Source organism: Squalius cephalus (assembly GCF_949319135.1).
Source record: "Squalius cephalus genome assembly, chromosome: 11".
NCBI lineage: Eukaryota > Metazoa > Chordata > Actinopteri > Cypriniformes > Leuciscidae > Squalius > Squalius cephalus.
This window is the reverse complement of record NC_137132.1, coordinates 26,405,715-26,433,470: the sequence shown is the minus strand read 5'-3', so window position 1 is coordinate 26,433,470 and position 27,756 is coordinate 26,405,715. Positions and strand designations below refer to the sequence as shown.

At 36.1% G+C, this 27,756-nt stretch overlaps 2 protein-coding genes across 3 annotated transcripts in view; both read right to left on the bottom strand.

Moving 5' to 3' along the window:
* LOC307167355 (sialic acid-binding Ig-like lectin 14) overlaps nt 1-27,756 on the bottom strand; it is a 340,868-nt gene that overhangs the window by 111,105 nt on the left and 202,007 nt on the right. The gene's annotated exons all lie outside the window — the stretch shown is intronic.
* The window catches only part of LOC307167352 (sialic acid-binding Ig-like lectin 14), a 54,958-nt gene that overhangs the window by 19,329 nt on the left and 7,873 nt on the right, over nt 1-27,756 (bottom strand). The window contains exons 1-6 of one of the 2 annotated variants that reach the window (XM_079886386.1): nt 23,817-23,877; nt 22,981-23,031; nt 22,454-22,834; nt 21,964-22,260; nt 21,788-21,887; nt 10,853-10,891 (exon numbers count right to left, since the gene is read on the bottom strand). In XM_079886386.1, the coding sequence (XP_079742512.1) occupies nt 10,853-10,891; nt 21,788-21,887; nt 21,964-22,260; nt 22,454-22,834; nt 22,981-23,020 (857 nt within the window). In that variant the 5' untranslated portion in view covers nt 23,021-23,031; nt 23,817-23,877. Of the gene's footprint in view, nt 1-10,852; nt 10,892-21,787; nt 21,888-21,963; nt 22,261-22,453; nt 22,835-22,980; nt 23,032-23,816; nt 23,878-27,756 lie in introns of those variants that run through there. The other variant, XM_079886385.1, reaches the window with a different exon arrangement.

Below are 27,756 nucleotides of genomic sequence, written 5' to 3'. Positions count from 1 at the left end.
TAATACAAGATTTAATTAATAACATCACATTTAAGATTATAAAATTCCATGCTAAATTCAATGACCACTTTTATCTCGGTCAAGATGCAAAAAAATTATTAACACAGCTTTACACTCTCTGACATTCTACCTCACATAAACATAAAGCAGTACACTGCAGTGATGCTGCTCTGCATTTGCATTGCTTAATACAGCCTTTTGTACATTTGCAGGCAATAAGTTCATAGCAGGCTTTAGATGCTTCAGCAAGTGAGGTCCAGTATGGTTCAAAACTGCCATCCTCTGTTTTGACCCACCTCCATTTAGATGGACAAGGAAAATGAGGAGAAGGCAGTAATACTTGGCCCAAAATATGACCACCCTGATATGTTGCTCTTTTCACATGCTGTTCAAGAGCTGCACTTGTTGGTGGAATTCGGCGAACACTGTGCCTTTTTGAAAAAAGCTTTATCCTAGCCGTGTTCACGCTCTCACATGTACTGGTTCTGTCATACAGCAGAACTGTGAACCTTTCAATTGTCTCTGATATATGTGAGGGAATATCAGATGGAGCACAGCTCAATTCCAACAATGCCTGAGTAAGTTCGAGATATCTGGAGTTGCTTAAAGGGACACTAAGTGGGATTTTCTCCCATCTAGTGGTGAAATTGTATTTTGCAATCAAATGAATAGTGCTCTCTAGCGCCTCACTTTTTCAAATGTGTGTTGCATCTATGGTAGCCGTTATGTACCAAAAAGCTATGACAGGATGTCCTCTAATAGCACTTCATCGAGTTTTCCTTCGGGTGAACTGGTTTGTTATGTCAAACAAACTACAACTTGACACAACAAACAAACGAATGTTACAGTTTTGAACAAACAAAACTTGTTTATAGGGCCTTCTGTACTTTACTCAATAGCTGCTATTCATCAAAGAGCCTGTTTAACTTTTAACTATGTTCTACTGTCTATATCAGTGTTTCCCAACCTTTTTTTCAGTCAAGGCACCTTTTGAAATTTAAAAAAAATGTGTGGCACCCTACACTAGTGTTGTCACGATACTACTTTGATATACCTTGAAATGTGCTGGGGTTTTTTTTATTTAAAGGGACAATGTGTAACTTTTTAGGTATTTTATTATCTAAAATCAATATTTTTATTCATAAATATGTCCTCAATGGTGTACAAATACCTCTGCCAATGATCTGACTTATCCTCGTAAACGAAGAATTTATTATCTTTATATACATAGGACGGGTAAGTCCACGGAGGCTTCCATGTAGTTCCGCCATCTTGAAAAACTATAATAGCAGAGAGGGACAAAAAGTACTAGGCCAACGCGTTTCCGTTCAGAGCCCGCGTCACGTGACTGAAACCAGCAGAAACGGAGCAGAGCAGTGAGAGGCGCTTTTGTCACTGCCCCGGCAAGTTTAAAAGGCTGCACTTCACGTTAAGTCATAGGATAACGAGTCCTCTTCGTCGAATAAGTCCACAATAAGACCGTAAAAGGAAACGTGACCGGAGATTACAAAAACAAGGGTTAGCCTATTATAATGTCGGGATAGCTAATGCAGGAGAAAGCTTTCAAAAGAGACGCTGAAGTTGCCTGCTTTCTTCTCGACAGGTAAGTCAGTGTTAAGGTCTTAATTACAGGCTTTTTATTTTTAATTTTTTTATTAGCCTATAGACCAGCGTTTCCCAGCGGGGTGCATCTGGCGAGAGCAGGGGTGCTGTGTAAAAAAACAATTTTTTACCATCAATCTCGGATCGTCGGAAGTCTCTAATAACAACAAATAATGCGCACAAATTTACAATAAAAATGCAAATCATAAGTTTTCGGCGTTGAATTGCGGAGGTTGCGCTTGCGTGTGATTTTATTCCCGTGCCTTATTCCCAGTGCGTCCACATAAAGCTGCCTATTTTTCATTGATGCGCTTACAGTCAAATACACACGAAAACATTGTCACAACGTCCGTCTTGCCGCGTATTCACATAAACACATCGGTTATGTCCGTGCTGCTGTCAACGCAATGCGTGCGATTAATGTTTTTCAGTTTAACACGTTAAAAATATTTAACACAATTAAAGCAGCATTTTTTTTCTGTCATCCTTTGGCTAGCGTTACATTATATAATCACGTTCTTCTTCATGCAAATGCTTCTAACCATGCAAGCAAGAAAATACAAAAGAGAATGCGCTGTCTGTGATGCTGACAGACGACGCGCGCCAGACTCGACTTCTCTTTCGCGCTTTCGCTTTGAGTATCCTCATGAGAGCAGTCTTAAATTAGTTAAATAAAGTCTTAAATGAACGTTAAGAGTTGTGAGAAAATGGGACGCGTGTGGGATCCACATGTGACAGTGCAGCAGTGACATCAGAATCAAATAACACTTCATAAAAATATGCCATTAAACAATTATTTGAAATATAGGCTACTGTCTTTATGATGTTTCTACATTAATTTGGAGATTTACTGTGAAATTATTAGGCTACATAAAATATAGTAAAAACAAGATATCTTGTGCAATTATAACAAAATTATCCCAATAATTATCACATTATCCCAATTATTATCCCAATAATTATCCCATACACTGAGTGAGCAAACATTTAGGTGAGATTTGCAATGGTAATTGAGCAATGTTTATATATGAATAAAAAGCCTTAATTGAATATGTCATTATGTAAAGTGATCTCTTCAGAAGAAAGTAATGATTTCCTAGATTTTAAATGGATGGACAAAAAAAATAAGAAAATAATAGATACAAATATCTATATGACAGTATAGGCCTATAAGTTCTTCCCTGTGGTATTGAAAATTGATACATTTATTTATTTATTTATTTATTTATTGCTCAAGTCATACATAAATGTTTCATTCATTCATTCATTCATTCATTCATTCGTAACATGCATGAACGAAGAAAAAAAAAGGAACAGGAAGAAGAAAATCTTATGGTACCTGTCATTTATTTGTGCACATCAAAAATTAAAGGGACACTAAGTGGGATTTTCTCCCATCTAGTGGTGAAATTGTATTTTGCGATCAAATGAATAGTGCTCTCTAGCGCCTCGCTTTTTCAAATGTGTGTTGCATCTACGGTAGCCATTATGTACCAAAAAGCTATGACAGGATGTCCTCTAATAGCACTTCATCGAGTTTTCCTTCGGGTGAACTGGTTTGTTATGTCAAACAAACTACAACTTGACACAACAAACAAACAAATGTTACAGTTTTGAACAAACAAAACTTGTTTATAGGGCCTTCTGTACTTTACTCAATAGCTGCTATTCATCAAAGAGCCTGTTTAACTTTTAACTATGTTCTACTGTCTATATCAGTGTTTCCCAACCTTTTTTTCAGTCAAGGCACCTTTTGAAATTTAAAAAAAATGTGTGGCACCCTACACTAGTGTTGTCACGATACTACTTTGATATACCTTGAAATGTGCTGGGTTTTTTTTTATTTAATTTTTGATGTGCACAAATAAATGACAGGTACCATAAGATTTTCTTCTTCCTGTTCCTTTTTTTTTCTTCGTTCATGCATGTTACGAATGAATGAATGAAACATTTATGTATGACTTGAGCAATAAATAAATAAATAAATAAATCAATTTTCAATACCACAGGGAAGAACTTATAGGCCTATACTGTCATATAGATATTTGTATCTATTATTTTCTTATTTTTTTTGTCCATCCATTTAAAATCTAGGAAATCATTACTTTCTTCTGAAGAGATCACTTTACATAATGACATATTCAATTAAGGCTTTTTATTCATATATAAACATTGCTCAATTACCATTGCAAATCTCACCTAAATGTTTGCTCACTCAGTGTATGGGATAATAATTGGGATAATGTGATAATTATTGGGATAATTTTGTTATAATTGCACAAGATATCTTGTTTTTACTATATTTTATGTAGCCTAATAATTTCACAGTAAATCTCCAAATTAATGTAGAAACATCATAAAGACAGTAGCCTATATTTCAAATAATTGTTTAATGGCATATTTTTATGAATGAAGTGTTATTTGATTCTGATGTCACTGCTGCACTGTCACATGTGGATCCCACACGCGTCCCATTTTCTCACAACTCTTAACGTTCATTTAAGACTTTATTTAACTAATTTAAGACTGCTCTCATGAGGATACTCAAAGTGAAAGCGCGAAAGAGAAGTCGAGTCTGGCGCGCGTCGTCTGTCAGCATCACAGGACAGCGCATTCTCTTTTGTATTTTCTTGCTTGCATGGTTAGAAGCATTTGCATGAAGAAGAACGTGATTATATAATGTAACGCTAGCCAAAGGATGACAGAAAAAAAAATGCTGCTTTAATTGCGTTAAATGAGAACTCGGCAACTCTAGCGAACTCTAGTCACTTCTTCGCTGATTTTCCCTTTTGTTGTCGCATGTTTTCCCCACGAGCTCCCCCTACAGCTCAAGAGTTGTATATTTCACAACACGGACGTAAAAAACTCACTTGCGGCAGCCTCCTCCCCCTCTCTACCGCTGCTCATGTGCGTTTGTTATGATCGGAGCAAGCCAACTGTATCGTGTGGAGCTATGTCTACCGAGGTGGGTAATCTGGTAATACATCATACATGCGTGTGTGTTTATGTCGAATTGCCGTAAAGCAATTCGTGTTTCGCGCTCGCGCTCGTTCTCGTTCTCGCTTCTCACGAGACTTCCAATTTCTGTCTTACCGGGACGGCAGTCCCCAAGTTGCAAGGTTGGTTTTCCACCTGGGAACGCTGGGGGGAGCAGGGAAAGTCATCAATATCACCAGAATAGGTTGTTTAACCATCCAAATGATTTCTAGACAGTTTTATTAAGTTAAAAAAGTTACCAAGTTCTCCTTTAAATATTTTTAACGTGTTAAACTGAAAAACATTAATCGCACGCATTGCGTTGACAGCAGCACGGACATAACCGATGTGTTTATGTGAATACGCGGCAAGACGGACGTTGTGACAATGTTTTCGTGTGTATTTGACTGTAAGCGCATCAATGAAAAATAGGCAGCTTTATGTGGACGCACTGGGAATAAGGCACGGGAATAAAATCACACGCAAGCGCAACCTCCGCAATTCAACGCCGAAAACTTATGATTTGCATTTTTATTGTAAATTTGTGCGCATTATTTGTTGTTATTAGAGACTTCCGACGATCCGAGATTGATGGTAAAAAATTGTTTTTTTACACAGCACCCCTGCTCTCGCCAGATGCACCCCAGGGTGCCGCGTCACCCCGCTGGGAAACGCTGGTCTATATAGGCTAATAAAAAAATTAAAAATTAAAAGCCTGTAATTAAGACCTTAACACTGACTTACCTGTCGAGAAGAAAGCAGGCAACTTCAGCGTCTCTTTTGAAAGCTTTCTCCTGCATTAGCTATCCGACATTATAATAGGCTAACCCTTGTTTTTGTAATCTCCGGTCACGTTTCCTTTTACGGTCTTATTGTGGACTTATTCGACGAAGAGGACTCGTTATCCTATGACTTAACGTGAAGTGCAGCCTTTTAAACTTGCCGGGGCAGTGACAAAAGCGCCTCTCACTGCTCTGCTCCGTTTCTGCTGGTTTCAGTCACGTGACGCGGGCTCTGAACGGAAACGCGTTGGCCTAGTACTTTTTGTCCCTCTCTGCTATTATAGTTTTTCAAGATGGCGGAACTACATGGAAGCCTCCGTGGACTTACCCGTCCTATGTATATAAAGATAATAAATTCTTCGTTTACGAGGATAAGTAAAGATCATTGGCAGAGGTATTTGTACACCATTGAGGACATATTTATGAATAAAAATATTGATTTTAGATAATAAAATACCTGAAAAGTTACACATTGTCCCTTTAAGTTGTTTAAAATTTTAATAGATTCTCTGCCAGTGTAGTGGCCGTTTGTCAAAAAAAAAAAAAAAAAAAAAAACTTAAATCAAACTTCAAACGACAACCTTTATAGCACCCTGGGCAGGTGATGCACGCAGGCAAGAAATGAGTCCAATTCCAGGCTGATTCAAAGTTGTGGCTGATTTATTTTTCCAACTGAGCAAAACAATACATCATCTCTCACGCTGGTAAAAAACCATATGCCCATCACCCAGGTGCTACAGATCACCTCCCCTCCCACCTCCCACCGCCCACTACTGCCCTCAGGTGTCTAAATCAAACATTGTAGTTAGTAAACTAACCAAAAAATAAAGACTAAACATATAAATAAAACAATTAACTAAACAAACAACAAAAGAATAAACAAATCAATTAACAAAATTACCACTACTGAAAGCAAACTAATGTAGCTCCAACAGCCAGATTTTTGTAACGTTGACCTGCCCTTGACAATTTGATGGGCATCTGAGTGGCTCTTGAGTATTATTCTGACAAATGAAACACAATTCCCAGTCAGTTATTTGTGTTGGGGGATCAGTATATCCAGGATTAAATAATTTGAAGGTTTTAGCCATTGCATTGGATCACAGTAGTTCTTGTGTAGTGGTCTTGTAGTTTTAGTTTTTCTTAAGACGTGGAACTGTATTTGAGGTCTACTACTATCTTAAAAGATGTGTGCTAATACCTTAAAAAATATTGGCTACTCTATTTCACTTAACTGGCACAAAAAATATTAAATCGATTGACTAATTGTGGTAATCATGCTAATCGTGCTAATTTACGTTTTTCTTGTGAGGAAAACTCGGTCTACAATGTGATGTGTAGGCCTACCTACTAAACCACTTGCAAATTATCCAGCAGGACTCAACAGTTCTTACAATTAATATTTCTAGTCAAGGTGAGAGCATTTGGAGAGCAAAGAATTGACTGAGATTAGCTTTGGGTGGTATAAACTAGCCGTACAAGAGCACAGAGTTACAATGAAATAAATAGGATGAATTGCAGCTAGTTTAGATAACCAGCCTAAATGAAATTCTGTGGAAATGTACACCTACTTTATTTCACAGAATCCTAACTCTAAATTCCTGCAGACTAAAATCTATTTTATGTTATATTTGCCTGTCTGAGTTATGTTTGCTTACTTGCAGTATTAGCCTACACTATTTTTACTGAGTAACAGTGAGAAACACATTCAGCTGACTTTGCCTTTATCTCACTTGTAGTCAAGAGTAAAACATCCAACCAGTTCTCTAGATTTTAAAGAGAATAATATTCAACTGTGGCCACCACAAGATGAAACCTACTGACTGAATAAGGAGGAGTCACTGACAAACTACCAAGTAAAAATGACGCGTATTAGTATATGCACACAATTTAATATTAAATATTTAAATATACATTTAAAAAGTACATAATTTCTGATAGATATCATAACCTCTTTTCATTTTTGTTTAAAAATGAACTAGATTGATTAATGATCAAATGTGCAACTTTTTTAATTGTTAATTTCTGTCGTCTATCCATAATGACATTATAAAATCCATATTTGGCACCATTTTCAATTTTTTTAAAAACATATCTTATATTTTAAAGTTTAAAGACCTTCTATGTGAAAGTGTGCTCATATTTACATGCATTTATGGTGAAATATGTTATTGCATTTTATGTTTCTGGCAGCTTTTAATTCATTTTCCCATTACGAAATCCATATTTGGCATGGCCCCCAGGGGCCAAATTTTGAGCGCCTACGGTCCTAAATCTGATCAGACCCCCTTTGTGAGCCTTCATACCAAATTTCATGCTTTTATCGCTAATTGATCGATTCTGATGAAAATCTGCGCTTAGCCGCCCCACTAGTTGTATTTCTCGCGCATGCGCATTAAACAACATATTCATATATCATGTTAAATGTTATTTCAGCTTTTCTGTTTAAGTTGAAGTTGTTCTAACTCATTGTGTTGTTAAACTCTGTAAGTTCACAAAACTTTACTCATTAACCTAACTAAAAGTCAATCTTTTTTTTTTCAATGTAGTGTAGTGTGATTAAAATTAAATGTATTTTAACTGAATTTAAATGCAAATTCATTTTGTTTACATTTGTTTAACTTTTGCTCGCAATTAATACAATTAAATGTGTGTTTAATTGACTTAGAACAACATAATGATATTGAAAGTATTATGTTCACAGATGTAAAGTAGCTACAACACATTACTATTAGGCTCCTCTCATATATTACATTTTATTTTCAAATATTATGTAGAAAGCTGACACTAGTTGAGTTCATAGAGACATAAAAATTTCAACAATAAGTTGTACTGGATTATACTGTATAAGCAGATGTATTGGGAAAATACATTTCAACTGCATAATGCACACAGTATACAAAACACATTTAAAATACATTAACAAATTAATTTTGGACAACACACTTGAGTTGGAATTAAAATCAATTATTTTCCATGTTTTCCATTAAAACTGTTATTTTATTTAGTATATATTAGTCAATACATCAAAATAATTTTCCTTTAATAACTTATAACTTTAACTTTAATAAATTTAAAACACCATAAATCATAATTATTTAAAATGTATGTTTAAGTAAAACTTAGTAGACATTACAAAGTGCATTTTTTAAAACACACAAAGTGTTTATAAATATTGTCATGAAAGTGTTCTTTCTTTAGGTAACATTTAATTAGACATTATTAAAAAGTGCATTTGTAAAAAGTGCACTTAAGTGTTTATAAAAAATAAAAAATATTGTGATGAAAGTGTTCTTACTTTAAATTAAACTTAATTAGATATTATTACAAAGTGCATTTGTAAAAAGTGTACTTAAGTGTGTTAAGAAATATTGTGATGAAAGTGTACTTTAAATTAAACTTAATTAGACATTATTACAAAGTGCATTTTTAAAAATGCACTTAAGTGTGTTTATAAATATTATGATAAAAGTGTTCTTTCTTTAAGTAAAACTTAATTAGACATTATTACAAAGTGCATTTTTAAAAAGTGTATTTTAGTGTGTTAAGAAATATTGTGATGAAAGTGTACTTACTTTAAATTAAACTTAATTAGATATTATTACAAAGTGCATTTGTAAAAATTGTACTTAAGTTTGTTTATAAATATTGTGATGAAAGTGTACTTTCTTTAAAGGGGACCTATTATGCAAAATTCACTTTTGTATGGTGTTTGGACATAAATGTGTGTTGGCAGTGTGTGTACACAACCACCCTACAGTGATAAAAATCCACTCACTCCTTTTTTTTTTATCTCCACAAATCAAAAGCAGTCTCTCCAAACGACCCGTTTTCAGAATGTGGCTTTAGTGACATCACTAAAGCCACAGGCCCCGCCCCCGAGTGTTGACTGACACTGCCGTTATAACTTAGACCCGCCCTGATCGAGTTCACTGCGAGTTGTACACATCAGCCATTGCTGCAGCAATGCACTCACGAGAAGCGTCAAAGCATCTCCCAAGCGTTGAAGGTGTTGTAGCTGGATGTATTCATTCACATAGCTCTCTATTTACTCTTGAAATCTGCTAGCCACTGAAGACGAGGTGGATTCATTTTGTTTTCAAAGAAAATCCTCCCTCAACTCAACAGAAATTTATGTAAGTTACTAATGCACTTCTTATACGGTTTACTCAGCTCTAACAGTGATTTTCTGAAGAAAAACTGATGCTTCATCTTTTGTGTGACATACAGTAAACTTTATTAAACTCATCAGTATATTTTGTGTCATCATTCAGACAATTCAGATCGTCAGACGGAGTCCTACAGCAGGCTTGCATTAATAGTGTATACAAGCAATGCCAAATAGGTTATAATCGTAATTAAACTAAACTATACCTTTTCCAACTCCATACAGCATATATTCTCTGACTCTGTAGGCATTTTTATGGTCGAAATGAACACCATTACTGTGACTGTCTGTTTTATTATTATCATCTTCCCTGTTCTGGCTCTTATCGCGGCTGCTTAGGCTCCGCCCCCGTCCCGTGAACCAGCAGCTCATTAGCATTTAAAGGAGAAGCACTAAAACAGTGCGTTTTTCACAGACCCAAAAAATGATGATTTAAACGTGCTGTAAATAAAATTCTGTTGGGTATTTTGAGCTAAAACTTCACATACACACTCTGGGGACATCAGAGAATTATTTTACATCTTGTGAAAAGGGGCATAATAGGTCCCCTTTAAGTTAAGCTTAATTAGACATTATTATTAAGTACACATAAGTGGTCTTTAATTTTAATTTTATTATATTATCTGCAAGTGCACTTTTCAAAAAGTATACTTATTTTAAGCCCACAAAAAGTGCGCTTTCAATACAATTAAGCACACTTCTTTTTGACAAGGGATAGCATGTTAAAATTGTCACTTTTTGAGGGTGAGCAAAAACGAACCGTTTTTGTGTGTGTCTCTTTAAATGCAAATTAGCTGCTGCTCCCGGCACAGGGGGCGGAGCTTCAAGAGCTCCTGTCCTTTTACCTCACACAGACATGCACTGGAAATGTCAATGTTTATGTTCAAACTGGAGTCAGACAATGATGGAGAGACTCAAGAAGAAGTGACAACATGTAGAATGCAACAGGACATTTCTGAATGGTTAGTTGATTAATTTATGAAGCTTATGTGTAGTTATCTTCTAGTCATTGATTAGCATATTCTGTCATGATAATCTATAAATCTTGTTCCCGGGGGCAGGGTTTATGTAAATTATAGGGTTAGTGATGTCACTAACCCGGGAGGAAGCTTGTGTAGTCCCTACCAGCCATTTGCTGCAGTCCTTAAAAAACGATTTCTTTAAAAGCAAATATCTCCCTTTGCTTTGAACTTTGAGCGTTGTAACTTTGCAGATGTTGTTTATGCTCGAACAGCAACATTACACACTAACTAAAGTTAGAAAAGTGAAATCATAATCAACCACCCCTTTAATGTTCTGAGGTAAAATTGCTGTTAATACTCACCCATTGTCGTTTCTGGATTGGAGATCTGCAATGCGCTTCCTGGGAAAGATTTTTGTGATTTAAAACAAAATATTACTGAAAGATACCAGAATGTCTTAATGCAGTGTTTCTCAACTCTCCAATGTCTTCAGGACCCAACTACCAAATTACAACACATGAGTCAACTCATCAGCATCTTAGTGTGTTAAATATCTAGGGAGACATCTAAATCATTCTGGCATGTGGGTCCCGAGGACTGGAGTTGAGTAATACTGTGTAGTGTATGGACAAACTCACGATGGCTTGTCATTTTAAGATCCAGAAAAGCTTTTAACCATCGACCTCATAAATGTAAATCACAGCCGATGAGTCTGAATCAAATTGCCTCTTTGACACGTTTGTGGCCGGGTGGAAGTTTAACAGAAACACCTCCAAACTCTGCTGTGAGCTTCAAACAGATCATAATCAATTCAAACCTCTTTTCTCTGCAAGCAAGAAGTCCAGATGGCTCGAAGAGACCCCTCTGTGATGCCATTACACACACACACAAACGTCCTTTGTATCTCAGAATATAAATTGTAACGACTGCGAGGATGAACCAAACACAAACTAATCTTCTTCCAGAAGATTAATTCAACCTTTCCGCTTCTCGCAGAATGAGGGGGAAAGATTTGTTCAGAACGTCTCATGATCATCATCAATCTTGCCATCGGGGCTGGTGCCACCGGTCTGGCTATTTAAAATTGACCCCCAGCACTAACGAAATAACTGGTCAATGCTAGCTTTGTTGCCGAACACTGATTGGTTAAGAGAATGACAGAGACCAAGGTAGCGCAGAGCGTTAGTTAAGGGTTCGAAGGGTGGGCAGAACAAAAATGCAGCGGGAGATGAAGATCTAAGACAGGCAAGTAACCATGTAAACGCGCAGACGAAGGAACCCAAACTAAACTCATTCTTTCCAAACTCTTTCTTTCTTTCTTTCTTTCTTTCAGCAACTTGTATGAATGTGTGTGTATGCGTGTGCGTGTGTTTGTGTTAGATATTAGTTTTATGTGTTAGTATATAATCAATAAAGTATTGTTTGTGTTTGAAAAGAGAAGTATTACTTGTGTTATGTGCTTACGAATTTATTGTCTTGAACTGCGATCTAAGTTACCTATGCTTTTACCCTTGATTTATTTCTAAATTTACTGTTAGCTGGGGATTATTCTTTCTTGGCCAGGAAAATGTTATATTTCCTAGAGTTAAGAATTGTTTATGCTTTCTGTTCATTGGATGAACTGATAAAATGATCATACTATGATTCTGCTACAGTAAATTCTGAAAATAATTAAATTATTAATTATTGATCATAATCCGTTATGAATAATAATTAATTATATTTACGCGGGCGTATAAACGCTACAAAATAATTCTGAAATGTAATATGACATATTCCTGTATGCATGCATGTTTTCCCCGTTTTATTGGCATAGTTATGATTTCCCTAGTTGAGTTAGTTGAACTCTAAGTGCTTATTTTAGAGAATAAGGATGTATCTATCTTCCAGATATAGCAATCTTGGTACCGAATTAAACCCCTCGGTGTGCCTAAGCTAAATATATGTAGTAGGTTATGATAAAATGTATTATGTGTTTACCATCATTTGGAGTAGAAATGACAAAGTCTAACACCATCATAAACCATGCAAATTAGGCCGTCAAGCGGAGACAAAGAAACACTCTCCCGCTCAAAAATGGCTTAATTCGATTGGTCTGACCACCCAGGAAAGGAGTGGACTTCGAACTTTTTAAAGAAGGATGCACACGCTCAAGTGCTTCTTGCTGTTTGGTCTTGTCTTGTCTTTGCTTTGTCTTCTCTCCTCTTCTTCAAGTTTATCCGCTCTCCGTTTTGTTTTACGTCTTGCCTCGTTTAGTCTCGTGCTTATTCATTTCTACCTACGAGTGAAACGGACTTTAAACTGAGTTAGTAAACCGTTTGAACTTCCCGCGGACGACGTGCTCCGGAAGAACCGAAAGAACATTTCCAACTAACGGACACACCGAGAACGGACACTCATACACGCGCATTCCTGCTCAGCGACAAAGATCAATGCAAGTATTATCTTATCTAGAGTTAAATGCGTTTAAGGTTGTCTGCCCTGCTTAAGGTGATTTGATTCTTTGCTGGTTCTCAAAGGTCAACTGTTTGTGACATTTTTGCCATTCTGTGATCTGCTCTTCCTTTCTTTATTTCCTTTCGTTACTGTTCATGTATATTCTTCGTTAAATGTAGTTGTATGTTTATAGTTTAATTTATTAAAAACCCATACGCTTGATTGTCTCTGTCTGCTGCTCACAGAACACAGCCTCGTAAATGTGTATTATCTTTAGCTACAAGCTTTATATTGTTGATTAGCCTACAAGTAATAATCGTATGCAAGAAGAATAGCCTTTCTTGAGAGTTTATAAGAAGAATAATCCTCCTTGAGAGTCGATAAGAAAATCGCATGGTTCGTTTGGCAGACAAACGAATTATTCGATGTGACATTAATTTTGTAGGCATTCACAAATTCGATCTATAGCCCTTCTGTATATTCATAATTAATTGTAATTTGTTGTGGTTAATTATCTATATACAGAGATATAAACACACAGGCTATGTATTCCCTTTTTGGGTGATTTAAAATGTGTAAGTGATATGGCTCTTAACCCTCTATTGCATAGCGTTGCCATATGGCAACAATTACTTTATCTTAATTTTTTTTTAAAGCTGTGATATAAAATCTATGTTTTTACAGTTAGTTGTGAAAAGGGGGCTTTAACTTTTAAGAAAATACAATTTATGAGGTCACATGACCAGGATATCCTGTTTGCCAGTCCTTTTTGCTCATGGACATTGACATGCAAACATCACTGTCTGGGGCTCCTGAAGATAGCCTTTTATTCAGAATTTTGGAAAATTTTCATCAAATAAAAAAATTAAATCAGTATCTGGGGTAAGTAAACTTTAATTTTTTAACATTAAATTCAGTTTTGATTTTATAAGTTTTTTGTAATATGCTAAAATACATTTGTTGCCATATGGCAACTATATGCAAATATGGAAACGTCCTGGTGCATTCAACCTAATGGAGTCCCATTGACTTACATAGCATGAAACTACTCTGAGACTATGTTTACAACTTTTGCTTATATTTTAAAGGTAAAAACATTAGACCTTCACAAGCTGTTGTGGTGGGGAAAAATAAAAGAGGGCCCCAAAGCTTTGTCCCGCCAGATCCTGTCCGCAGAGACCACACAGACCACTGGCCCTTGCATGCATCTGAGAAGGGCAGATGCAAAATGCCAGGATGCAAGGGCATTGGAAGAAGCAAGTGCTCCAAGTGTTTAGTTTTCCTCTGCTTCACTGACTTTCACAAGTCATGAAGAGAATTAAATGAAATGAAACAGCAAAAAAAAATGACTAAATGAAATGAAACGAATGAATAGTGTATTTCAGTGAGACAGGTTCCAGGTTCCTGGTTATTATTACCAGACATTTCAGATAACTGTTGAAATTATATCATGTTTTTACTGTATAAATGTTTGTTTAAACATTTCACTAAGTATGAGATGGATTTGTTGAGTCTTGTTTTAAATAAAATTAGTTTTTTTAAGTTTTTTTTTATTTTATGGTACTTTCCACGATTGCATATTGTTGCCATATGGCAACAATTTACCAACGACCCCCCTTTAAACTTTTTTTTTGATTTTTTTTATATATATCTGTTATTTAGCTCATGTTAAGTAATAAAAACATGCAAAACATTTTTTACAATGTCTAATTAATAATGCGTGCAATAGAGGGATAACCAGGGCCCGGTTTCCCAAAGCGTTCTTATCTCTAAGTAGTTCTTAACCTATTCCTTAACCTCTCTCTTAACCTTATGGCACGATTCCCGAAACGTTCGTTCGCTAAGTATATCTTCTGTAAGTCACACTTTCGTAAGGTTGGTCTGGACCACTCTTAGCTTTACCTTATCACTGTTGCAGAATATAATTCTGAAGTTTTAATACACCCAGACAGTATTAAATTAGGCTAATTCAAGTGTTTTAATGCAAAGAATAAAATTGTCATTACACTGATTGTTGTTAGATTTTTAATTATATTATTATACAATATTATTAATTTAATTAAAACGCTCTTTTAAAGGCCAGTGAAAGCATAGGCTACTGTCAGTTAAGTCCTATTCGGACGCTAATATTGTTTATCATGGGCTCGTCCGGTATTTTAAACATTTACAGGGGTAAGTCGGTGATTTTAGTGCCGTCCGAATCCATAATATCAGTGTTTTTCTCACCCAACCCGCGTAAAAATCCCTGGCCAAATTAGTACCTTCTGTTTTTTGACAAACAGGTCGTGTGGTAATTTAATTGCCGTCTGAATCCACATCTCTGAGTTTACAAGAGATTCAAAATTCATGGTTTAAATCCTTTTTGATCACTGCCGAGCACCGTACGCAATATGTAAACTTTTATTACTGAAATGCTGGAAAGTATTTACAAGAACAATATTTCATCGCAGCTCCACCTCAGCGAACAAAAATGGGAAAGAGAAGAAGGCACATACATTTTTGAAAAGGTTATTGTGGCAGCAATATATGTTACAATTTTAAAATATGTAGGTTAGGCTATTATAGGCTATTATAGTTTGGATTATTTTTTTTATAATATCCAATAATCATAATAAATTGCAATTTCAACTATTTCTGAAGTGCTTCTTTAATAAAGAACACCGCTTTCTCACATAAACAGCCCCTGCACGAGAGAATAATTGATTCTCGAGCCATCGATATTAAACAATTCAGCACCATCGCCACGGACAGCGCCGGGTAACGTCGCACGTAAGAAGGTATATCTTAAAGTGTAAGTTGCAGGTTAAATTTTTCACGAAGATGTAATGTGTTTATTAAACATAAAGATAAGAACCGCCCACCATTGTTTTTTATACCAAAATGCTGATATAATATGAAAAGTTGGCACTTTTAACAGTGGTTTTAACCGCTCCCGCTCCCTTCCACTAGATGGGGCGTGACGTCATAAGAGGAACTCACTAGTAGAGTTACCGTACGCTATCAGCTATAGATGCCTTACATAACTTCAGAAAAGTTGGTTGTATGTTTTATTTGATAAAAAAAATTATGGATAAAATAACTCCATTGTAAACATACTCGTGTGTGCTGACTTCAAGGGGACCGTGATCCTGCCTGAAATGAGAATAAGCTATTCGCAAAACAAACGGGTTCAGGCACGTCAGATCAGCCGGTCGTGGGTCGAGCTGTTCCACTAAACAAAACGCGTTCACCTCACGGCAGCACATACTCTCCACTGCTGATAGCCCACACAAACACAGTTATGGGGACATCGATCTCTCTTTTTCTTTTCTGACAATAAACATTGCTTATTAAATCTTGAGAAATTGATAGCGCGTGGATTGAGGAAGGGTATTACATGACGTTTGAGGCGTCGATGAGACTAGCGATTGATGCCTGTGCAGTGTGTGCATCTCTAACGTTACAGCTCTGATTTGGACTGACTTACTGTAAGTAAATAATGTATTCAGTTCAGTCGTTGTCCCTCCTTTCTACATGACGGCAATATTTTGAAAAGACTTGCTTGTTCCGTTATATTATCCGGGTTAAGTTTGCACCAGGCTAGACTAGCTCTAACGTAGCTAACGTTACTCACCAGGACACCTGGCCAACCCTCCACTAATTCTCCTCACACCAAGCATTAATAACTCTTTGAGTGCCATGGGTCCCCTCTCTCACGCCTGACCAGTTAAAAATTGTAGGGCTGTGGTCCATAAAGAATTTGATGGTTTCCCACATCCTCAGTCGTTCTCCAAATAGCCATAATACAGTAAGAATCTAGCGGAGTATGGGTTGCGAGTTCCTCTTGTGACGTCATCACCCAGTAACTGAAAAAACACGCTACCTTTGAAGAAACCCCAATAAATGTTATTTTAACGCATTTTAAGACAGAAATAATTAAATATATACATATAGAGCACTTTAATTTACACATTAATTGGCTGTGGTGGTTAACCTGCAACTTACACTTTAAGCAGCTTCCTAAGGTATGGTTCGGGGAACACACTTAGGAACATAAACAACTTTGGTAAGATATATCTTTCGAGCTTTCTTAGCGCGCTAAGAGTGAGCGTTATCGGGAAACCGGGGGCCCGTTCTTCGTACGTTGTTTATTACATCCGAGATCAAATGACACATCCAAGATGATATCATCGTGCGAATCATGATCTGGCTAACTTGGTTCTTCGAACACACTTGCCGGATATGATTAGTATCGCTGGATTGAGTTATCTGAGATAATTGCGCGTTCATGCGCTGGTTAAAAGGGGATATGTATCGATAGTAGAAACATTGATCAGCAACGCTGCTATTGGCTGCTCAGCGTGGCCAAAGAGCGCGCTCAGTTTTTCTCCTCAGCAGAGCAAGAAGTTTATTCGGAATTTTAATGTTTAATCAAAACGCCAGGGAACACCTCAAAGTCTGCAAAAGCCAGGAGAGAGGGCTGGCAAAAAGTAGCAGACAATTTAAATCCGTTAGAAGTTGCCATGTTAGATGTTTTTATCACTTATTAGCCTATATTTTTGTATTTTAATAATTGCATAATTACTTTGTGCATTGTACTGTCAGTCACCATACTAGAACATGGGAACAAATAAAAGTGAAGTACAAAAATATTCTACATAATGGTATTTTTTAGTTATATTATAGTCTCTTTTATAAAAGGCACTGCTAAATAAATGGTGTTCTGTTTATAAAAGCAACCAAGAAAAAGGCTGAGAAAAAAAGAAAAGAAAAGATCTTAGAAGCCTACACTGTAAAATCGTTTTTGCTGCATTAAATTAAGGCCGTATATAGTCATTTCAACTGTTAAATCTTGAGTAATGATGAATTGCTTTGACTTGTGAAAGTGAAAACTGATAAACTTATGTTAATGTAAAAATATTTTGCCATGAGTTATTGATCACATTTTTCCCCAGTGTAGTTCATTGTAATGACATTGTGTTTTTCTCTTTTGTGCACTTTTACATAATACACCAACCAGGGTTATTATAGTTTTGCATTTTTCATTAGTTTTTATTTTTATTTCGTTTTGACTTTTTGTTTTCAAATTCAGTTTAGTTTTAATTAGTTTTTAAAGTGGGTTTGCTAGTTTAGTTTATTTTTTATTTTTTGAAAATGCTTAGTTTTAGTTTAGTTTTTATTAGTTTTAGTGTTAGTTTTAGTCTTTTTTTGTAATTTGGGTTATTTGTCAGGGGCAAGATTCAAAAAAGTCAGAAAAAGTATTGTGTAATAATAAAAACATAATACAATTTTAGAAAAAAATTCACACCCCATTGAAATTCCTTTACCTCTTACAAAATCCACACGCTGTACCAAAAATCTACACATCTTCTATACAGAATTCACACCCTATACAAATACCACAGCTGTACAATTTTCACACCCTATACTAAATTTACCCAAAACCATAGAAGAAATTGGTCATGTGACCACATAATTTTGAAAAGCAATCACTTTTACTCATCCTCCAAAGAAGAGAGACACATGGCATGAGAGTTAAGCACCTTTTAGTGCAAAAAACTGTTTTTTCCCTTTCAAAGTAAAAATTCTATGATTAAGGTTTTTTGATTGTAGTGTCTGAACAATTATAGACAAGTTTGAAAACATTTCACACATGTTTTAGTGCTTTAGTAGGCTACACAATGAGTCTATACAGTTAGCATGATGTTAGCTCTTAACTGCTGGATCATGCTAGTTTTTCAAACTTGTGGGTCTGGGGTGATTTGTGCCAAAGGGCCTGGGTTAAGTTGTGCCAGATCCAGACCACCTAGACCTACATACTCACAGGAGATAATCTTGAGAAGTGAGGAGATGGGCATGACTTAGGCCTGCCTGCTATTTGTTTAATTTAGCTAACACTGATTTCAGTTTTGAGTTTGCACTGTTATTAAAAAGAAGTTTTATTCTGTTTTATTTAAGTGGCCTATGTCACAATAGTATGTTTAGAAATTAGCCTGGTCACTTTATTCTTATATGTTACATAATTGACAGACAGCGCTATGTCAACAGGCATCTATTGCCAAAGCCTTTTTGCCTGAAATGAGTCACAAATATCATATATTGTGTTGCTATGGTGCTCTAAATGGTTGCTAGGGAGTAGCTTGATAGCTTCACAATAATCCTGAGAGACTGATTGGTCATCTGAGTAAAATGAGCCCGCCCCCTTGTCTCTATGACACTGTGATCCAGAGTTATGTTCAATACAAAATCCCTATGCAATTGACCATAGTAGAAAAAACGCATGCTATGGTATTCCAGGGTGACAATATCTAAATAAACCTAATGAGTAATTTTGTATTGAATTTGTCTTGCTTTCATATTGCATTACAGTTCATAACATTAAAATGTTCTGTTTTACTTCAGAAATCACTGGCACAATGTATTCCCCTAAAGGCACAACTTCCCCCGCACCAGGGGCAAGTTGTGCCATGAGACCACTTTTTCCCCAGAAGCTATATTTCTGAAACAATTTATTTCAGATCCAAAGTTATTGTTCTCAGGGATGCACCACATCCTGAAATATATGTACATCGTTAAGTTGAAGGAATTACTGCCATGGCCTCACTTTAAAGTCACTTTGAGTAAAAACTGGCACAACTCACCCCACTTTCCCTACAGTCAATAGCCTACTCATCTGGATTGAAGCAGCAAACATTAAGTGTAAAAGTAAAAAAAATGACATAACATTATTTAATATTTGAATCAAAGCTTATATAGTGTTTTGACATCGACAACCACAACCAAAAAGTGCATTTTACCTCAAACTTGCGACTAGTTAACTTTCTAAAGAAGGCGCAATCGCTTCTCGGGTCGACATTAACACACTGACAAAATTATATTCAGAATTTAAAATATTTTGATACCACTTTTTAATGTGTGATTGTAAGGTGTTCACGAGATAGAGATAGGCCTACTAACCTTTAGCGAACTTGCTTTCAACGTCGAACGAACACTCGTTCTCATGGAAACGCGGTGTGCACGGAGGGGAGGGGCTGTGTGTGTGTGTGTGTGTGTGTGCGCGCGCGCGCATGTGAGAGACGCATGAGTGACAGAGACGGAGGGAGAGCAGGGAAAGGAAATGCAGCTGATATTGCTATGTATCATATCGCTATGTTTTAAATAGCGTTAAAAAATGAAAGACCTTGACAAAGACGAAAACTAAGGACATTTACTCTATAATTTTATTTTATTTTAGTTAGTTTTGCCAAACACACATTAGAGTTTTAGTTAGTTATCGTTTTTTTGTAATGCCTCGTTTTTATTTTTATTTCAGTTAACGACAATGTTTTTTCCCACCTAGTTTTCGTTTTTTCGTTAGTTTTCGTTAACGATTATAACATTGACACCAACACTTGTGTCTGTTCCCAAGAAAGTGGTGGCTGAAATATGTGCAGTAAGTGGACATTTTCTAACTTTCCAAAGGAAAGAAAGTATAAGACTTTGTAATGTCTATTTGTTTCCATTGCACTGGACAGTGAATAAACCCTCTCAGATAACTGTCATATGGAGGAACTAGCCTACCTGCAAGTGCATAAATAACTTTACTTCATTTATCCTTGTATGCTTTATGGCTGCAATATAAGTTGCAGGATTCCACATCTACAGAAAGGCCTACAGAAGAGTCTGCATAGACAGAGGAGACATAGGCCTACAGGTGGGCAGTGTATAGCCAACTTTTCCTTTTTATTTGTTGCATGAGGCATGTGTCTAATCTCTCTTGTTGCAGGCACTTGACCACTGGCTTTTCTTTACAAAGAACAATTGAAATAAAACTCAAGGAACTAAGCATATTTGTCTTTTATTAAACAATTAATGAAAAGTGTCTTTTCAGACACTGAAATCTTCCCTTTTAGCCAAAGTTCATTTCATTGTGTGCCCTTGTCCTGGTGCTGCATTGTAACTGGTTTGGGTCAGGGAATGGGGTCATAAAACACCTGTCTGCAGGCAGGAACATGTCATAATCACCTATGAAAAAATGCAGTTCTGTTATAGGATCAGCATAAGTGTATGTAATACAGTGAGCTTGATATTTAATTGTGGAACTTTCCTTACCACTTTCAAATAATATGCATAAATGTGAATCTCTGAAAATGCTTAAGTCATGCACAGATCCTGGCCATTTTGCTTTCACATTTGTGATATGGAAGATTTTAGTCAACTGCCTTTTTTTATTTGATATAATATTACTAATCTGGAATATTAAGAATCACAATAGTAACTGGGCTGCACATTTACATTGTGAATCCCCTTTCTGTTCACATAATCCCCTTCATTGAGGCCTTGATGGCAGTCTATGGTCTAGCCTATAGTCTATGGTACCAATCACGTTAGTGAAGCCTGAGTGACATATCTGTAATCGGCATGGTCATGATTGTATGATCTTCATAAAAAATGATGATAGCCTAAAAAAATTTAAAAAAAAAAACTGCTTTACAACATTGGGTCTTAAGTGGCTTGGAAATGCCACAAAAAAAACCAACTAAAACTGAACTTTTTTTCTGGGTGCATAGGTTCAGTTTATAAAACATGAAAAATCTAAATTCAAACAAATTCAAAATTAGTATTTTACTGAAGACTCACAGACAGTGACAACAGAATACTAAAAAGCACTAACAAAAAAGTGACTGTACAAAAGCAAAGCAAAAAACAAAACTTTCAGTTCGTCTTTGAATATCTTCAGTAGTATATCTTAAAAATGTGTGTGTGTGCGTGCGTGCATGTGTGTGTTAAAATAAACCAATTATACATAAAATTAAGTAATTTACACAAATATCAAATGTTTTTAGGAATGCATTTCTTATTATTAGTCAATGATCTTATGCTTAAATCAGATCCAGACTCACTTGTATCTCTTGATAACGAAGAAACACAGTAATCCAACCAAAAGAGCAGCTCCAAGACCAGAGATGGTTGGTATGAGAATGTGGTTGAGAGTTGCTTGTTCTGGTAAAAAAACAAATCACTTAATTACTAAAAATTATCACTTATAACAATATACACAGTAGTCTTATTGCTATACCTTTCACAAAGATTTGGTGAGTGGCTTGCATTTCACCCTCAACACTCCCGTGGTACTTGACTGTGCATGTGACAGAGGAGTGATCATCCTCTTTTGTTGGGGTGAAGGTAAGGATTGACTCTGCTTCCCAATTTCCATTACCAATGTCCTTGTAGATCATGATGGTTGTTCCAGTGTGGCTCCAGCTGAGAGTGGGCTGATGGGACGGACAGATGTGACGGACTGAGCATTTGAAGGTTGCAGGTCGACCTTCTTCTACAGACGTCTCAGCCAGCAACTCTGGTTTTGATGCTTTCTCTGTACATATATTTTGAATGACAGATATTTCCCATAGTAAAAACTAGCTTATTTACTAATTATTTTGTCACAAAAACATCATTTGGAATGTTTCCTTTTTTTATTTTTTTTTATTATGTTTTCTTGTTTTGTATCCTAGGCCTACTGTATAGGGGTTGTAAATTACAGGTTGACAGCTCAAAAGCACACTTACCAATCATTTTAATTGTCACACAGTTACCCACAAAGGAGTACTTGTCTTTTTTAGACGTCTCTAATTCCACCCTGAAACAGTACGGGCCGTTGTCATGGTTTTTGACTCCATCAATCTCCAAGGAGCAGTTTAAATCACCCAGTGAACCAATCAGTCTTGTACGAGCCTTGAAATTGTCTAGAACCATTGTAGGATCATTGTGATAGATGTAATCCTCCCGTTTGTCCTTCATGTGCCACATGCCTTTAATACGACTGGAGGGCTGTTGTTTAACAGGGTATTTGAATGTACAGGGCAACACGACACAAGATGAGACCAGAGCATCCATTTCAGACTCTACCTCCACCTTCCAAACATCACCAAACACGACAGCACAAAGAACTGCAAAATATTAACAAAAAAGTTTAAGTTAATAAACTTTTTTTTTTAAATGAACAATTAAATTATATATATATTTTTTTAGAATCTCACAAATTAAAATAAATAATTTATTTATAATGTATGGAAAAAATGTTTTAAAATCCTACCCAGAAGCCAGCAGAGAAGAACTCGTGCCCGTACACCCATGCTGGACTGGACTGAACAGGAAAAACATAGCAATTGATCAAAAAATGTAAAATGTAATCTTTATGGACACAGGATAGGCTTCAATTATAGTGTTCATATTATATATATATATATATATATATATATATATATATATATATAAATGGAAACAAAAATGTATAATTAATTGATCATATTTATGCAAGTAGAATCCGAAGACAAGGTTGTTGGACAATGATATTTGTTGATAAAAGAATAACAAATTGAATCAATGATTACTTGAAGCAAACGCAAAGGCTTCAATATGAAATTCAGAGAGTCAAGCAGAAGAGAACGATGCACAAGTCTAACATTTTTCTAATCATGACATTTGCCTACAATGTTTGTTCACAATCACAAGCAACAGTGGACAAACTGGAAAAAAAGTTAAGATAGATGGGCCTCGCTTAGGAGGTGAATTAAGTTTTTTTTTTATTTTTTTTTTATTTTTTTTTATTGAGGTTAATACAACCTGTTTTACTCTATATACTATATATAGAGAACTAAAAACAGGTTGTATTAACCTCAATAAAAAAAATACGTGAAATTTTACATGATGAATGAGAAAAATCCTAATTTATTCAGTCAAATATGAAATAAATAATCATGGAAATTATTACTTTATAACTTTATACATATTGACAGAATAAATTTGGAATTCTCATTCATCACGTAAAATTTCATATACACAGACATTTGTTTTTAGATCGAAATATATCACCATCCTTCTAATCATGATGATTTATCTCGATGATAATATGTAAGAAAGGGAGCCTACCTTATTTTGCAGTGTGTGACTGGTGTGCCTTTACTGACTGAAAGACTGACTGAATTCTAATGCAGACCAGAGATATACACTACCTAAAAAAAAAAAAACAGGAAGTATATTGTTCCCCACAGATTTCTGAGAATTCATCAGGGGCGGACTGGCCATCTGGAGCACAGGGACTTTTCCCGGTGGACTGGCCAATGTGGGCCGATCCACCCGGTACACAATTTTTTTTTTTTTTTTTTTTTAATTTAAATGACGGAAATCATAATATTACATCTCTACGCAAATTTATGAGTGAGTCGGGCGTATTTCAAAATACGCAATGGAGTTGACCAAACTAATTAAACAGGGAGGGAGGACAATACACTCACATGCACACAAAACACACTCCCGCGCCGGCGCGGCCGGGCCGTGTTTTGTGTGCATGTGAGTGTAGCCTAGATTGTCCTCCCTCCCTGTTTAATTAGTTTGGTCAACTCCATTGCGTATCTTGAAATACGCCCCCTTTCACGTCTCATTTACACAGAGAGAGAGAGAGAGAGAGATCCCAGCAAACATCGGTCCGACGGCAACGTCGTGTCCCTGGCCAAAAATAGTCGCGGTATGACGGCATAAATCTAAAAATATGTAACACAGAACATTTCCTAAAAATGCATTCAGATACATTTGTACATGTCTACAGTTCTCTGGGTTTGCATGTATAATTGTTATTTTGACTTTTAGCTACGTGTAGTTCAATATAGTGTATCGGGTGAGAGGACGTCACCTGGCGACGTCTTTTACACGTGCATTTATAGTCCATCATGACCCTCCATCATGGAATCCTTGTGAAATATGCAAAAGCTGTGCTTAATCCTTGCATGGTTAATACTGCAAAAATTAATTTAATTGCCCAAGTAGTTTTTAAGAGGTTGTGAAGACGTCCACTGACGTCCTTTACACGTCAAGGCTGTGAATACACGTCCACTGACGTCCTTTACACATCTAGTCAAGCAAGACAGAAAAAAAAAAAACAGGAATTATCTTTATGAAATACACGAATTGTATACAAAGTAAATATATTTACTTTATCTTGTTTAAATAAATTATAATCACACAGTTCCTAGTGTGGTTAAGTGAATGCAAAGCCTCTGCATTTTAGTCATTATTTCAACCTGTAGCCTACCTGATACGTTGTGTTTTTTTTTTTTTTTTTATGGAATGTATGCATGTAAAACAGAAATATATCTGGTCACCATTTATGTCTGAGTTGGATGTAATTGCCAAAACTGTGCTGCCAAGATGTAACAAAAGATCTCCCGACATTACCAAATCCCGCGATAGGTTAGATTATCTCACGAGATGTTAACGCGTTTTCCCCATAGACTTCACTCCGGAACACTGAAGTTTGAACAACCACGAAGAGAGGAGGAATTGAGGCCCATATTATTAAAAATCTACTGTTGGGTACGTACATTTTGTATTATTAGATTCACGTGCTAGAGTTTTACTTGTTTGACATGAATGAACCGAAAGAAATGATGCCCACATTGTCAACTGAAATTGGCTAACTGAGTTTGGCTAAAATGAGCTAGTAGGCTAAAAGTTACTTTGAACTTATACAACGGTATACCATAGTATAAAGTATGTTTAATGATACAATCAAAGTTATTACTGTAAATTATTAATGTAGCCTTTTGAGAGCAGTGGCGGAGCCAGGATTTTTTCATAGGGGTGGCCAGGCAAGGGCCAGCAACCAGTCTGGGGTGGCACAGAAATCTTAATTATTTTATCATAAAAAATAATTTGACTATAATGTATTGGACTGTTTTAGTGCCTACACAACTGAATAAAGTTAATTTGTACTTAATTGTAATTGAGATAGTAGTGAATTAGGAATCATGGAATACTGAGTGAATTTTATATATGTTTTATTATTACCCACCACCTCATGTTAAAATTAATTAAATAGCAATAAAAGGGCACACACTATAGCTAAAGTTCAACTTGCTCTGTTAGCTTGGTTCTGGTTCTCAAAATCTCCAATAGCTTGTTCTACATTGTTGCATCTTCATGGATGAGATAACATGCAGATAATACTGTAGTCCAAAGATTATTCAACCTTCAATGCGTTTTATATAATCAATGAACTCTTCAACCAATTCTGAGTTTGTCAAAAAAAATGTTTAACTTTCTATATTAGTTGTCAAAATAAATAATTGCAACAGTTCTATCATACCGAAATTAAAAAGGAAAACAAAAGTTCTCTTTTGAATCCCCATGTGCAAGAATGTGAACAAGGCGGAAGTCAACAGCACATAATGTAAAATGTTATGTTTTTCATAATGCAATGTTGCCAGAATGTAAAATTAAGTTATTTTATGGATTTAAAAATTATCCATTTTTGTTTGTCCTTTACAAATGAACGCAAAATGAATGCATATCTTCTAGTACAAATGCACAGTGCTCACATTTATTTGGACATTAAAACATTACATATCCATTTGTGCCTTATATTGTGATCTCACATAGCAGAATATTTTAATCCAGACACATGTGACACATGTATAACAAATACATGCAGTTTTGACAGCTTTAATCGCCTTTTTGATTCATGAGTTAATTGACGACAGAACTACGGCTACAGCGCGCCGCATTTGCGCGTACCGCAAGCACAGTACAACGGCTGTCAGCCATATGACAGGAAAGTTAGTTAGTTTTACTGACATTTGGCCTGACAACATCTCATCTTACCGAAGATAGCCAACTGAATAAGGACAACGCGCTTTTCTCAGCATCTGACAGAAGTGTCACAAGCTTTCACACACATTTTCTAAAATAAAAGTAGCATCAGAAAAAAAGAGAATTACGTTTGTTGTTGACTGCACACTATTCGACTTCCTCAAAACGGTCTTGCAACCCACCAGTTGAGATTGACTCTATATTTACTATGTGCATATCACTGTCTGATGTTCTGCTGAAGCTCATTCAGCACTTGCACATTTCCGCACTCGTTTGACTTGCGCCTGGCACTGAGGTGAAGTTGGAGTGTGCGTCTGAAAAGTCACACGTTTTTTGTGGTCTTAAAGAGACGGTTCAGCGTTTTAAAAAACGCGATTTTTGTCAATAAAAAAAGAGACAGAAACAGCAGTTGTGAGAGGGGTGGCCAAAGGGGTGGCCAAGCTTAGACCAAGGGTGGCCATGGCCACCCCTGGCCACCCCCTAGCTCCGCCACTGTTTGAGAGTTTCTTTCAGAAAGTAAATTATCTGAAGTAGAATGAAATGTTTAGCTGGATTTGAACATGTATGTTTTCAGTAACTGCTTTAAAATTTTTGTAATTTTAGAATTGCTAAACATGTCTATTCAGGGGACATCACAGCCCACCTGTCTTTATTACTTTCTCACTGTTACACACCTAGTTAAGGGTCTTTCTCAAGGGCACCACAGTGGTATTGAAGAGGCAGGGGACAAATGCTGTTTTGAATTTAGCTGAAGACCATAAAAATATTTTGAAAATAAGTGCATGTCATTTACCTCAAATTTTTAATTTTCATTTATTTTAAAAAGAAATATATTCGCTTCCCTTAGATGCTGTGAAGAGGTGGAGCCCACATGCTACAGACACTGAAATTGATGCAGCAATGGCAGAACACCTGAAACACGCTCCAGGAAGAGCTGGGGGTGGTGGATACAAAAAATGAGCCAAACAATGTGTTTAAGGGATAGTTCACCCAAAAATGAAAATTGTCATCATTTACTCAACCTCATGTTTCAAACCTGTATACCTTTCTATGCTAAACACAAAGATGTTTAGAAGAATGTTTGTAACCAAGCAGACGTCGCAGATTTTTTCTCCAACAATGGTTCACGAGTTCACACTTACATATAATTTGAAGGGGTAAGTTTAATGCGTATTTGGCGTGCTGTCCGGAGGGAGGGCTCCGAGCTCGGAGTTCGGCCCGAACC